Source organism: Myripristis murdjan, chromosome 5, assembly GCF_902150065.1.
Source record: "Myripristis murdjan chromosome 5, fMyrMur1.1, whole genome shotgun sequence".
Classification (NCBI taxonomy): domain Eukaryota; kingdom Metazoa; phylum Chordata; class Actinopteri; order Holocentriformes; family Holocentridae; genus Myripristis; species Myripristis murdjan.
This window is the reverse complement of record NC_043984.1, coordinates 9926898-9940639: the sequence shown is the minus strand read 5'-3', so window position 1 is coordinate 9940639 and position 13742 is coordinate 9926898. Positions and strand designations below refer to the sequence as shown.

General features: G+C 41.9%; 1 protein-coding gene across 1 annotated transcript in view; it reads right to left on the bottom strand.

Moving 5' to 3' along the window:
• Nucleotides 1-2782: 2782 nt before the first annotated feature.
• Nucleotides 2783-13742, bottom strand: part of grip2b (glutamate receptor interacting protein 2b) — a 196479-nt gene continuing 185519 nt past the window's right edge. Inside the window, exons 18-25 of the mRNA XM_030052548.1 lie at nt 12566-12705; nt 10505-10699; nt 10142-10298; nt 9250-9364; nt 8603-8797; nt 7137-7379; nt 5879-6025; nt 2783-2941 (exon numbers count right to left, since the gene is read on the bottom strand). Coding sequence (XP_029908408.1) covers nt 2783-2941; nt 5879-6025; nt 7137-7379; nt 8603-8797; nt 9250-9364; nt 10142-10298; nt 10505-10699; nt 12566-12705 — 1351 coding nt within the window. The remainder of the gene's footprint in view (nt 2942-5878; nt 6026-7136; nt 7380-8602; nt 8798-9249; nt 9365-10141; nt 10299-10504; nt 10700-12565; nt 12706-13742) is intronic.

The following is a 13742-nucleotide window of genomic DNA, read 5'->3' as shown; positions in this document are numbered from 1 at the left end:
GGTACCTGGAGTGCCACAGTCTTTGTGCTGCACAGGATGGAGTCAGGGTTTACACAGCCCAGTCTGAGCAACAAAGGCCAACAGCACAGAAAACTGACTCCTGTGTCAGTGGCTGGGGCATACATTTGGAGAGTATATAAGCTAAAGGCGCTATGTGTAGCATTTTAAAACATCAATATATCATTGGAGTATTAATAGCGATGCTTTTGTATAATTACTATGTACAAATGAGACAACTGGACTGCTAGTGCTTCTGTTTCTCTGAATGAAAGCCTTGCTTCCACTCCTTGTTCCAAAGGGGATACATGCCACTTGTTAGTATAATGCATGCATTTGTTTACACTAAAGCAAAATTGAATTTCGGTGTTGGATTGTATAGTTACTGTACCTGTTTCTTCATTAGTAGCTCTGTGCTCCCCTGTGCTGCTAATCCAGAATAATCTATTCCTACATTTTCCATTTACTTCTACAGAGTAGCCAAACAACTCCTAAAATACTACTTTTAGCATATTAAGGAATGAGAACAAAGCTGCTTATGCCAATATATATATATAAAATAAAAACAAAATAAAATAAAAACAAGTCCCAGTACCCTTTATTTTCATGTAATTGCAAATGTTTGTGAAAGTACTATTGGGTTGTTTCTCCTGGCACAGGGCTGCTGTGTGGAAGTTTCCTGCTGGATCAACATTCCAGTTCAGATTGGAAAATAACAAGGAGACATTTAATTTCCTCAAAAAAAGGGTACCAGGACTAGTTGTTTTTTTTATACTGGCTTTATCTGCTTACTTCATGTTTGTTTATGTGCTAGATAAAGTTATTCTGGGAGCAGTTAGCGAGGATATTTCACCACCATGTGGACTCATATTGCGCCCAGGTAGCTATACAACCCAGCACTCGACAAAGTCAGTGCTGCTTTAACTTTATAGAACAGGAAATACAAGCTGGAAGTGATTCCACTGTAATCTCTCTCCCTCCACCATCTGTCACTGCCTGAGGCACTGAAAGCTTCAGCTCTGTTTGTTTAGGAAGAACAGTTCCCTCTTCCTTTTGTTGTGCCGTAAAGCAATCCAACAGATTGCCCGCCGAATCTGACCCAGTGGCACACGGTGTAAAAAGCAGGGGGGAGGCTGGTAGGGGCTGGTCATCTTCTCAGTGGTGGTCATGTTTGTTTATGGTAATTTTGCTTAAATTAATACAGGAATGATTTACTGATATTAAAGTGCTACACATCAGTGCTTTAAATGCATTCATGGGTTTTGTTTCTGGGGATGCTCAACCTACACCGTACTTTTGGCCTCTCACATTTAAAGCACATTACAAGTAGTTATTGCTCTTTGACTTTGTACACCAGCAATAAACTAAGGTGAGGCAAGTGGTAGTGATAGATCGGGCATTCGTCCGGGCAATTTAGATGGGCAACTCTCTCAGCAGCGGGCAACGAAATAAGACAAAAGGTCAAAAATGTGTCCAAGTGTCCTGGCAGCAAGATCTTCCTCTGTGGTTAGAGCAGCAATCTCTTGGGCAACTCCACAGGCACTGCTGACAATTTGTGTTGCAATAAAAGTTGCCCTTCTGGGTCACTTCCTCACTTCTGTTTGTTGTTAGCGCAACAAAAGTCTGTCTTTCTTTCTCCGCTTCTCCCTTTGATGGTTGGATACAATACGGACAGTTCGGCAGTTGCAATGACATCACTGTCTTGGCCTTGTGATGAATTTACATTTGGATGACATCACTGTGCTGACCTTATCATCTACAGTGCGCGCCATTGTAGAAGTCCACCTACATGCATTTATCCTGCATTGGCACTACAGACAATTTTGTACATTTTAGTCCATTCCTTATAACTTACAACAGGTGGGGGAGGAGCTAAACTTGACTTTTTTTTTTCCCCTTAAAATTCCTCTTGGAGATGGAGGTAAAGTGCAGCAGCAATTCAGAAAACATGCAGTAAAAACTGGGCCTTTTACAATGGCTACATCTGTATAGACCTTGGGCAGACACACAATGTAAAAAAAATCTTCATATGATTTAACCTTCACATGGATTAATCTCGTATTGAAAATTGAAATTTTAACCTTTCTTAAAACAAGTGATATCTGCACAGTGAGTTATTTCTGTCATTTTCAATGCAATTTCAATCGAAAGTTTCTTGGAATCAGTGGCATCTTAAAATAAGGCAGATCAAGATTGTCACTCGATTCAAGAAAATTCATGAAACCAGTGGCATGGCGTGGGTAACGATGAATTCTCTCACTGTTAGCTGCAGATTTTTGTTCATTTGTTTTAGGAAGAAAAAGATCTGGAGAGTCACGACTATTTTAAAATGACCGGTTAAAGTGCCAGGTAAGTAGCTGTAGTATGTTAGAAATCACATATTGGAAACACTGAAGGCTCCAAAGTGGCCGTCGAGAAACGTCTCTGGTCGTTTTTTTTGCACTGCGTTCGTGCTTCCATCAAGAAATATACCACATGACAGTATTTCCACCCAGTGTGGATGGGAGGGGGCGGTTGTGTTGGCATGCAAATATGTGTGTGTGCGCGTGCACACGCGTGTGTGTGCCTGTGGGAGTCTTTGTATGTGTGTAGAGTTATTGCAAGCCAATGGAGTTATTGTGTGTTTTTGGGCCAGTTATACTTATAAATTTTCTCCAGTTACAGTATGTCTCCTGCCTGAGCATGTGTATGTGTTTGCCCGTGTGCATGTGCATATCTGCAGTATTTGTGTGTTGTGTGCATGCGTGTGTGAGTGTGTGTGTGTGTGTGTGTGTGTGTGTGTGTGTTACAGGTCTAACTGGTGTTCTATAGTGTTGTTATTGTCCTCTGTATCAGTGTTGGCCAGTGGGTTGCGGCTGATGACCAGCTCCAGTCTGTCGCCAGCCTCTGTGATCAGAGGCACCGCCAGGCAGCAGTCAAAGTCCCTCGTCCTCACATGGTTCACCTGAGGAAGATGGAGAGATGGGGGAAGACAGAAAGAGAGAGAGAGAGAGAGACAGAGAGAGAGAGAGAGAGAAAGAGAGAGAGGGATGGAGAGAGAGTTTCTTTTACTTTATTGTAAAAACTCCCTTTATTAAGTTCAGTGCCCATGTGTAGCGCCTCTTAAAACAGGTTACATTTTAGGCCATGTCCAAAATGGATACAGATGTGTGTGTGTGTGTAAGCATAAGTGGTCTACAAGTGAGAAAAACAACAGGTTAGTAGCTTTGTGAAAATGTAATTGAAAATGACTTGAAATCCAGATGCTTTCATCAGTGTTGGAGCCAATATGGATGTTTTTGGTTTCCTTTGTTATTTTTGGGCTATTGGCATGCCACACCACAAGGGGGCAGTTAACATGTTGGTGATGAGTCACGTCACACAATCAAGTAACAAACAGAGAGATGTGTGCAGCCTCACTGTGTCTGGATCGCGGGAGATGTAATGGGGCTTACTACAAAATAATATGGACTAACACAATTAAGTGACCCAAACAACAGATTCTAAATATTGAACAAGTACTAACACAGTTAAAGAATCCGCACGCTGCTGTCTACAACTACAGCAAGACAGAAGAAACACGCGGCAAGGCATTAACTAAAGGTATACACATCCAGAGCACATTTTAGTCTTCCACTCCCCCCTGTGGCAATCGGCCTTGGACCAGTTAGTTGTATTAGCTTGCAGTACCTCCAACAGAGCTCACTTTGGATCCCTCTCTTATGCATGGGGTAGAAGCATGTGCACACTCTTGTGTATTTGTATGCATGGAAATCATAGTAGACCGAACCACCCCGACATCACTACAGCAAAATACCTTTTAGGAGACGCTGATGCACTTGGACGCCATCTTGGTAACGTCCCCAGCAAATTCATGGCTAACAAGACAAGACTCCTCTCTTTTTGAATGGGGAGTCGTCTATATCTAATGTTTTGATATATGTACAGTTACATGCATTACATATCACAGAAAAAAAAATCTTTTCTCAACGTACTGAGGCTTATAAGCAGTTGGATAACAGTTGGATAGCCGGCAGCCCCTTAAATTTGGCAAGTCATACAAGTGAGCCACAAGAGGGAGCTGACAGCTATATGTAGGAAATTACATTATTAAATTACTGCAAATGTATTTTTCCTGTGGCTGTGTAAACAAAAAGAGTGACTGGTGGACTCTCGCTGACGACATGTGGTGTTGACAGAGCCGACATCTTTGGCATTACAAACACTACACTCAAAAGATGGTCCAGCATGCTGTCTCTATACTGAACTCTGTGACTACACCACTGCATACACATGTGCATGCGGTGGTGTAGTCTTGCATATGTAAATGTTTTTACATACCACATTCCACCCTGCATACACACATGCATATACACATGCACGTACGCACACACACACACACACACACACACACACACATACACATACACACAGAGAGAGTCATCCAGATACTGTGGAACAGATGTTTATTGTTATGTTCTGGTTATTTGTATTACTTTTATTCAATTGAATTCAGATGCTTTGGCAGTACTGTTCATTTAATATTGAATACCAATAAAACACACTGAACTGAAGGGAAGGAAGAATGGGAGAGGGAGCCAGAGAAAGTTCATTATGGTCTGCAATATATGGACTGCAATATAAATACACAATAAAGGTGCAACATTATTGTGTAACAAATACAATCAAATACCCCAAAATATCTTTGAGCAAGACCAGTGAGATTTGTTATTAGGTATGACAAGTCATGCCCACTCTTGTAGTGGCCGGGGGACTAGGTATCTTTGTTGTTTTCCTGTTGGCTTTTTTCTAATGTGTGTACACTGTTTTGTTGTGTGAATGCTTTTGTAACAGTTGCATAAAAGCCATACGACTCCTGAGAACATTCTTGGCCATGATTATGGGTATGTTGGTTCTGCCAGTGATACTTTACTCCACCTCATAATGACTTGCTTTAAATGCTCTGCAGCCATATTTGATTTATATCATGCTTTGGGTGGGAAACAATACACAGAAGACTGAAGCAAATGTAAATAATGGCAGACCACAATTAATAGACTAAAATTTACTCAGCAAAGTCCAAACCAAGGGCTACAGTGACTGGACTCAATGAAAGAACATTTTGATATTCAAATAAAGGATGCTCACACCAGTGGCTCATCTTTTGTGCCAACACTCATGTTGACTTTAGCAGTGGTCCCCAGCCCAGTCCTCAAATCCCTGTCCTGTAGGTTTTGGTTTCAGCTCTACTCTTGCACACCTGATCCATTTAAGGGCTTCATACTGACTGGTTGTAACAGATCTACCTGAACAGAGTGTGCATGAAGGTGTGTGAACCTTAACTGGGTCAGGTGTGCAAGAGTAGAGCTGAAACCAAAACCTGCAGGGCACAGGGTCCTTGAGGACTGGGTTCGGGACCATTGGACTGGAGGATGAAACCTAGAAATTTTGGTGACCCCATGACCTTCCCTATAGCGCCACCAGCAGGCACAGCGTCTGTGTTAATAATGTGCTTCTTTTTGTCCACAGTCTGTCATTCTTTCTTTGCAGTTTTCAAGTATGACCTAAATTAAATATGTCTACTGTATTAATAAAGCAAATTGCTATCCTACCTATAATCAATAAAGAATGTTCTCACAGCTATTACTACCATAGGTGTACTATGCAAAATTACAGAGGGTTGATTAAAGTGAGGACTCTTTAGACTCCACTAACAAAAATGTGGAATAAGCACGTAATCTGAATGAGTTGGTCTGACAATGCAAAACATGTGGGCTGAAACACATTACGTGCTTATTCTATTTTTTATTTTTTTTGTAAGTTGAGTTTAAATGGTGGTCACTTCAACTGAGCCTTGGCTGTTTTGCATAGTGCACCTTGAAATCAGTTTCTCTGCTGGCACCTGCAGGATCCGGTCGTAGGGTTTGAGCCCGGCTCGGTCGGCTGGTCCATCGGTTCGGATCATGTTGACATAAACTCCTTTCTCCAGGAAGCCGTCCGACACACTGAAGCCAAAGTCATCACTCTCTGGGTCCTTGATTACTGTTACCTGAAAAAACAACAACCCAAAAACAAAGTAGGCATGGTGAGTTTGGTTTAGTTACATTTTCCAGTTTAATTTAGCTTCGTTTCATTCGGTTGAAATGAGTTCCTCTTCATTGTTCCAGATGTTTTGTCAGTTGTGTAGTTGTTTCCCAAAAGATAATAATTTTAGTTTCTAGTCTACTCTAGTCCAATTGTGTATGATTCAGTTTATTTTTTACCTTTACTTTTAGTTTACTTAGTTTTATAGTATATTGCATTCCAGATCAGTGGTTCCAGTCAGGAACAAAACTCTATATCATATTTGCTGGAATGATCAAAATGTGTGTATGAAGTCAGCTCAAAGCTACATAACTCAGCTTCCTCAGAGTAGCAGACACTGCTAAATATTGTACGACACAATTGACTTGTCTGGTCAAACACTGTGACTGTGAGCAGAAATATTCATTTAAAGTTAGTTCAGTGTTTAGTTCAGTATTTAATTTGCTTGGCTGAATGTATGGCAACAAAACTCATGCGGTAAATTACAGTATGGTGTGCAGTACAGAGTGTATGGGCGGGGCCTTTCACTGTGTAGTAGTTATTACCTCCACCAACAGAACAGGACTCTGCAGAAATCATGTGGCAAGGAAGAACCAATTCTCTTTTCACACTAATTGGCCAAAGTTGGGTGTGGTGATAGGCATGATTAACTTTTGGTGAATATCCACCATGTGGAACTGGTATGTTTCAATGATTGCATATTGCATATTTTCAGAGGAATGCACACTACTGAGTGCTTTCTATTTCCACATTTTTTGTCCTTTATGTCCCAAGTGTCCTGATCACGGGTCCAGTGAGGAAAAAACATGTACATTACAGCATCAAATTTCATGCTCATTCCACGTTTTCTGTCAGCAGAGTCTAAAAGGTCATCATGTCGGTGTAATTTTACATCTAGTTACATCTAATTTCTTTAATACATCTTTAGTACACCTGTAATCTCTTAATGATAGCCATCACTCTCTAACTAAATGACGATTATTAACCTCACCTAACCCCAATCCTAATCTTGTAAACTATAAACCCAGGTCCTCACAGACTAACACACAGACCAACACAGAAAAATTATGGCCCACCTTGTGCAGCTCCAAAGGTGTAGGGGACAGAATCTCCTGCATCTCCTCCTTGATTCGGCGAGACTCCCACGTTCTCTCAGATACTCTCAATGAGGCTTTAGGTTTGGGCTCCTGGTGCAGGAGAGGGGACTGGGTCTCCTGGCGGAGGTGGGCCCCCTGGTGCAGGTGAGCCTCCTGGTGCAGGTGGTCCTCCTGGTGCAGGTGGGCCTCCTGGTGCAGGTGAGCCTCCTGGTGCAAATGGGCCTCCTGGTGCAAATGGGCCTCTAGGAGAAATGGATGAGTTTGGGTTCAAAATGACATACACACCAAAACTTGACCTGTAAACAATTTCAAAATTTGGCTTGTATAAAATATGTCAACGTCTATAGACGGGATTACCGCAAAACTGTTGAGCATAAGATGCTTAAGATACCCAGAGGATAAGCCCTGTCAGTTTTTTAAGTGAACCTATGACTTTTGCTCTAATGCCTCCCTTTGGCAAAAATGTCAAAACTGATATTACAAAATCTCTTGGGAAGATGCTCATGATATTCAGTGAGCACATTCATGCTTCTACAAGCATGCATCCTGTTTATTTTAACGATGACCTTTTCTCTAGCACAAACCTAATGGCAAAATGTTGATTTACAAGAATATACAAATTATCACATAATATAACCAGTGGCTTGGCATGCTATTCGGTGAATGCATTCATATTTCCCAGTGTAAAATGTCAAATTTCTATGCATTCCCCTGACTGCCAAGCCAGTGGGGGGCCAATGGTGGAGGGCCAGCGCTTGTTATCTTAAGAGCTTAAGTTAAACATACAGGTGGCCTATTTGCAGTTGGAATGCAAATAGCTGTATGCTAATGCTGCAATTTGAAAAGCAGACGTTGAATGGGGATGTCATGAAGCATTCATCAGAGAGTAAGGAGGAAGTGGGGGATCATGGGAACCAGGGCCGGGTCTACGCAGGGGCAAGAGGGGGCCTGGCCCCCTCAAATAAATGTTGTGCCCCCTCAAACTAAATCCCCCAAAATATATTCAGTTAGACATGGTAAAAGGTGCTGGAGCACAATGCCCCCTCAACATTTGTGGCTGCCCCCTCATACATGCCTGGCTAGACCCGGCCCTGATGGGAACTATCCATAAATTTTCCATACTCACTTATTTCTATTAAGGGTCGGTTAGAATGATTCTTAATTGTTCCTAATCATGAGATTAGTATCTCAAAATTACAAATGTTTTCTCATAATTACAAGTTTTTATGACTTAGTCTTAATTCCATCCATCCAACCATTTCTTATTCCCAATCAGTCATGCAGGGGGTCTGAAGCCTGCCATGCATAGAGCTGAAGGCAGGGAAACACTTACTATACTGCGGTTACAACATGATCAGTCAGATATAAATAACCCCCAGCCCTGGTTTTGTGACATCTACCACCAAATTACCTTGGTGGAGTTGGGGCTCCTGATGGAGGTGGGCTTCCTCGTGCAGATGGGCCCCCTGGTGGAGGTGGGTTCCCTGCAGGAGGTTCCCCTGGTGGAGAAGGTTCCCCTGGTGCAGGAGAGAGTTCCTCCGTAGTGGGCTCATCCTGCCGTGGCTCAGTATGGGCTCAGCAGGAGGTTTGCTGACTCCGTCTACACCCAGACTGATAGCTGTACCTGTCATAATGGACGCCTATACACACATGCAGAGACACGCATACACAACTGTATTTCACCCCTGAGTGAAACTCCCACTACTAATGAGCCAATGTACGTTTGCAGCGTTTGCAGTTAACATGCTAATTTAACTTTTTCCAACATGCTACCAATGCCAAAAAGCCAGTGTGAGACAGTGGTTGAGGTTGGCACATTAACCTGATCTGATGAGTGATGCAAACACTAAGCTACCAGTGTAATTTGTGATTGTGTAATTGGTTGTGGTTAATACACTAATGTTCTCATTTTGATGGGTATTACTGATGCTAATGGAACAGTAAACGCTTTTGGTTGGGGTTGATACTGTAAATTAATTCACTTGTTTTAACAAGTGATGCTTGGCTGACACACTTATTTTCTCATTGTGGCAACTACCAAAATTAAGAGTGCTGTGTATGTTCATGACAAAATATCACCCTGCTAACTGACCTCTATCTCTCTGAGCAGTTCTGATTGGCCACAGGTCTCCAGGTCCTCAAGGGCCTGACACCAGAAACTGTCATCTGGATCCAACAGAACGCCGTCGGGATGTTGACCACCAAACCTGGTACACACATGCACACACACACACACACACACACAGAGACAGAGAGAGAGAGAGAGAGAGAGAGAGAGAGAGAGAGAGAAATGACACATTTGAAACAAAACAGTGAAGACTTAAACATAAAGATCCCATGATGGAAAACAATATAAGCATATGCATGACATCTCTAAGGATGCATTACTGATTTTTTAAAGACATATTTTATTATTATATATATTCTTAAACTGTGACTTTCCAGCAGTTTTTCCTTCAAGACAACATTGTGAAGTCAGGGCTGCTTTGTGTAATAGCTCAATATTTATTCACTATATCAACTCATCATTTTCGGTCAATTTTTCCTTTTTATGAAATTTGTTTTTCATTCTCCGGATTTCTCCGTCTGTGAAACCTTATGAAGAAGTTGCTTTCGCTGAAAAACAGAGATGGGCATCACATTTTTTACACTTGTCTTTTGGAGTACCTCTGCACCCTGCAGGACCCAGGATGCAGAGCATTCTTTTTGCAGAAGACGAGTGTGATGTAGGGACCACCGCACAGACACCATCCCTATATCGCATAAGTCCTCTGCAAATGCAAAGGGGAAAAGGAGACACTAGCAAATCAAATCAAATTATTATCTACTCAAAATCATTAAGGGGAAACACAGATGCTAGCGCTGCAGATATTTTAGATCTGCAGATTTACAGTGTTATCAGTGGTCAAATTAAGAATGTGAAATGGTAATTCTTGTATCCAGTGTGACTGAGTCTTTGAATCAAGCCCGAGTCCAGTCGTTACCCTGGCGGTTTGTCCCAGTCGTCCTCACTGAAGCCTCCGTCACTGAAGGGATAGTTCTTCCGGCGTCCAGGAGGGGGGGTGGCACTGCGCTGCTGCTTGGCACTACGCCACTCGTGGGGGTGGAGGGCGATACCAGCTGCATGGTGACTGTAAGTTCCTGCAGGAGAAGTGGGGTAAATCTACATTAGCTTACAACCATTACCTTAACTACCTTATGTAAAATAATATATAATAATACCTCATAAAAGAAGAAAAATATTTTGAGACTCAATACCAAACCTAATGAACTGTTTCTATGAATATTTTGTGTGGTGTATATCAACGCTGCCCTGTGACTGTGGTGTGTGCTAATGTAAGGCGTACCCTGGCTTCCGTAGCCAGCGTCCAGCCCTGAGCCGTCCCATGACTCCATGGCAGAGTCCACACTGGGGATGGTCGTGGAGTACAGCTCTGATAGCTTATTGGTCTGCTGGCTGTCCGTCAAATCGTCCTCTTCTGGATCGCTGAGCTCGTTCTCTGTTGTATCCTCTATCTCTACGGCCTTCCTCTCCTCTATATCTGGGGGATAACAGGTTAAAAATCATGAATCATCATCAAATGAGAAAAAGCCTTCAAGTTAAATTTTATTTATAGCCCCTAATCACTGTTACAGTCTCAAACGACGTTATAAGCCCACAGTTTATAGAAAACAGAGTGACACCCCCTGACCTGAACCCTCACAGCAGCTAAGAAGAAAGTCCTCAAAATCTCCCAGAGGCCAGAAAGGGGAAAAATGGACTAAATTTTGGAAAGAATCATGAAAACAGAAGTGTTGTTTTCAGACAGGGTTTTGTGGACTGGGGAATTCTGGTGGCTCAGTTGGCTACGATGTATTGTTGAAGTCTTTGTCACAAGTCACCCTTCTCTGTTGCCCCAGTCTTTCAACTCACTTGTGTGAAGCAAAACCTGCAGAAACAAGTAAGTAACTCTGTCGTGAGAGAAGGTAATGAATAGTAAGGGATGCAAGGGTCAGAGTCACAGTGCCCTGAAAAAGAGTTTTACAGTTATTATCATTACTATAACCAGTCATACAAGGGGTGGTTTCAGTCAATAATCCACCATAAAAGATGCTCAAAGTGTGTGCTAACATTGTGACTCTTAGTGGTAGTCTGCAGTACTTGTTGTTTTCCTGACTTGTAATCTTTATGTCTTTATACTTCCTATAAAATCCTCCTCAGTCAGTACACAAGCATGGGAGACTGTACTGGAAACTATAAAAACCTCAACACCAATGAGGAAGAGCCTCAGGATGTCCTTCACTGTGATGGTGAGGACTTTGGTGTTGTTGACAGCACTTGGCTACACTTCATAGCTATTAAATCACCATCATGATTAGAAAAATCGGTCAGGTTTTACTGTTATAATAAAGGTTTGTCTGGTCACGTGATACGTCCTCTTTGGCAATAGTGTCTGTGAACAGCGGCTATAAACATAAAACAGTTAAGGTGTTGTTGACTTGGAACTGATCATTTCACCATCGATACAGCAGATTGATTTTGAGGTGAAGAGTGACTAAGAGTGAAACCTGACCTCTAATGGTGAAACACAGGGTGCCTGGTCTTTGATGGCAGGCGATGTCACCACCTGGTGTACTCTGTTGGCACTGGGCTTCACAGAGATTTGGGGTTTGGGGTTTAGTTACTCTTTAAGATAACGTCAGCTTGTTAGTAAGCCATCCATAGCATCTGATCAGTAATTCATCCCTACCCTGTAAATACGTCTGACTTGGAAACTAGCTAACATATCTAGTTGAAGCTAGAATTACTGCCGGTATGTTCTTGCATGTTGATTCAGGGTGTTTTGGAGTAGAGACTAGGACTAAAAACAAGATAATGTACTGTGTCACACTAACCTATATTTGGAGACAAATTCGCCATATCACAGTATGCACACAATCAGCTACTTTTTAGACCAGGTGTAATTTATTTAGCCATTGCTTGAGCAAATCCAGTCTTTCAGGGGACCTCCATGAAGGCACAGACCACTGGGGGAGGCCCAGGTGCAAGAAATACTCATAGGCCTTAGCTAAATTCGTTAAGGGCTCAAATCATCCAGCTATCCACCATTTTCACGAGCATATACAACATCTGATGACAACAGTATGTGTGCCAAACTAGGAACAACCATGAAATTACAGGTTATTCAAACATTAACTGGGTGGAGTGGGAACAACAATGACACATTACATGATTGGTGTTTGATGTGGAGACATTTTTTAACAAGGCAATCAGGGTCATGTAATGAGGTCATGGGCCTTGCCACCAGGGCTCTATTATGTGCAGGTCCAGGCGCAATGGCCTACACCACTAGGATTTCTGCCACTGCGTCAGACATTGTTTCTCATAGATTTATCATTCAATTTGTATAAAACGTTTGCATACTTACTGTCTAACTGTTTTTTTATCTTGAGAGTGACTGTCTCTCCAGCCATCTGTAGCAGGTGGATGGCTTCACTCAGCGGTTTGCCCTTAAGGCTCACGCTGTTGATAGCCAGGATTCGATCTCCTACGTGAATAGCCCCTGTCCTGCACACACATGAAAACACACACACATACACACCCACACACATAAGTGAGAGGACACACACATGCACTCGAAATTAACGTTGTCCTAAAACAAGGGGTGCTAAACTAGATCCAAAGTGAGGTCAGCTGTCCAAACTGACTGTAGGGAGCGTTCATGTTTCCTGCAACACTCACTGTAATATAGAAATAGATAATAAAACACATGCAATGGGTTATGCAGACCAAAACGATTACCAATTTCAGTTGCATGGGACATGCAGGTTTTTGTGTGTGTTTGTGTGTGGAAGCACCTGGGAATACTAGGGCAGAATGCATGAGAAGTAAATCAATAACAGATTTAAAAAATCCTGATATCCATTTTTATTTTTCTTTTCTTGTTATTTTCCTATTTGAATTTGAAAGTAGATCCAGCAGGTAATATCTGCTTGAAACGTCCACACACTAGCTTTCTGCCAGGAAGAAATGACCTAATAGCATTTTCATGAATAATTGTAATTACAGGGGGAAAAACATGTACCGTGACATGTTTTTTTTTTTTTTTTTATGGCATAATTCACTGTGTTTGTGTTCGTTTATGCACTCAAAGTGTTATTTTGGTAGCTGTTTTTCTATGGAGGTGACTTAGCAGCCCAACGGAGTACGGAGCAACTAATAAGTATATTTCACCACTATGTGGATCATGTCCAGGGAAATATTCAACCCAAGACTACCAAAATAAATTTTTGCTTGGTAACAAACCAATACTGTAACAAATACACATTTACTAAATACTGTATTTTGCAAGCCAATGATACCGTGTTTATACAACTCTCTGCTCTCTTTGATCTCAGTTTTATCACACTTCATTCAGTATAAACAGGGATAACCTATATTCTGTAGCTGTAATCTCTGTGTATCAGGATAAGGTTCAGCAAGTGTACCTTCCAGACAAGGTGACTGAGAGGTTAACAACACCTTTTAAACACTTTATCTTACTGTCATATCTCTGGATACTGTGTAGAATGTGCTGCAGTGAGTGCAGAGGCTCCTTATCTCGT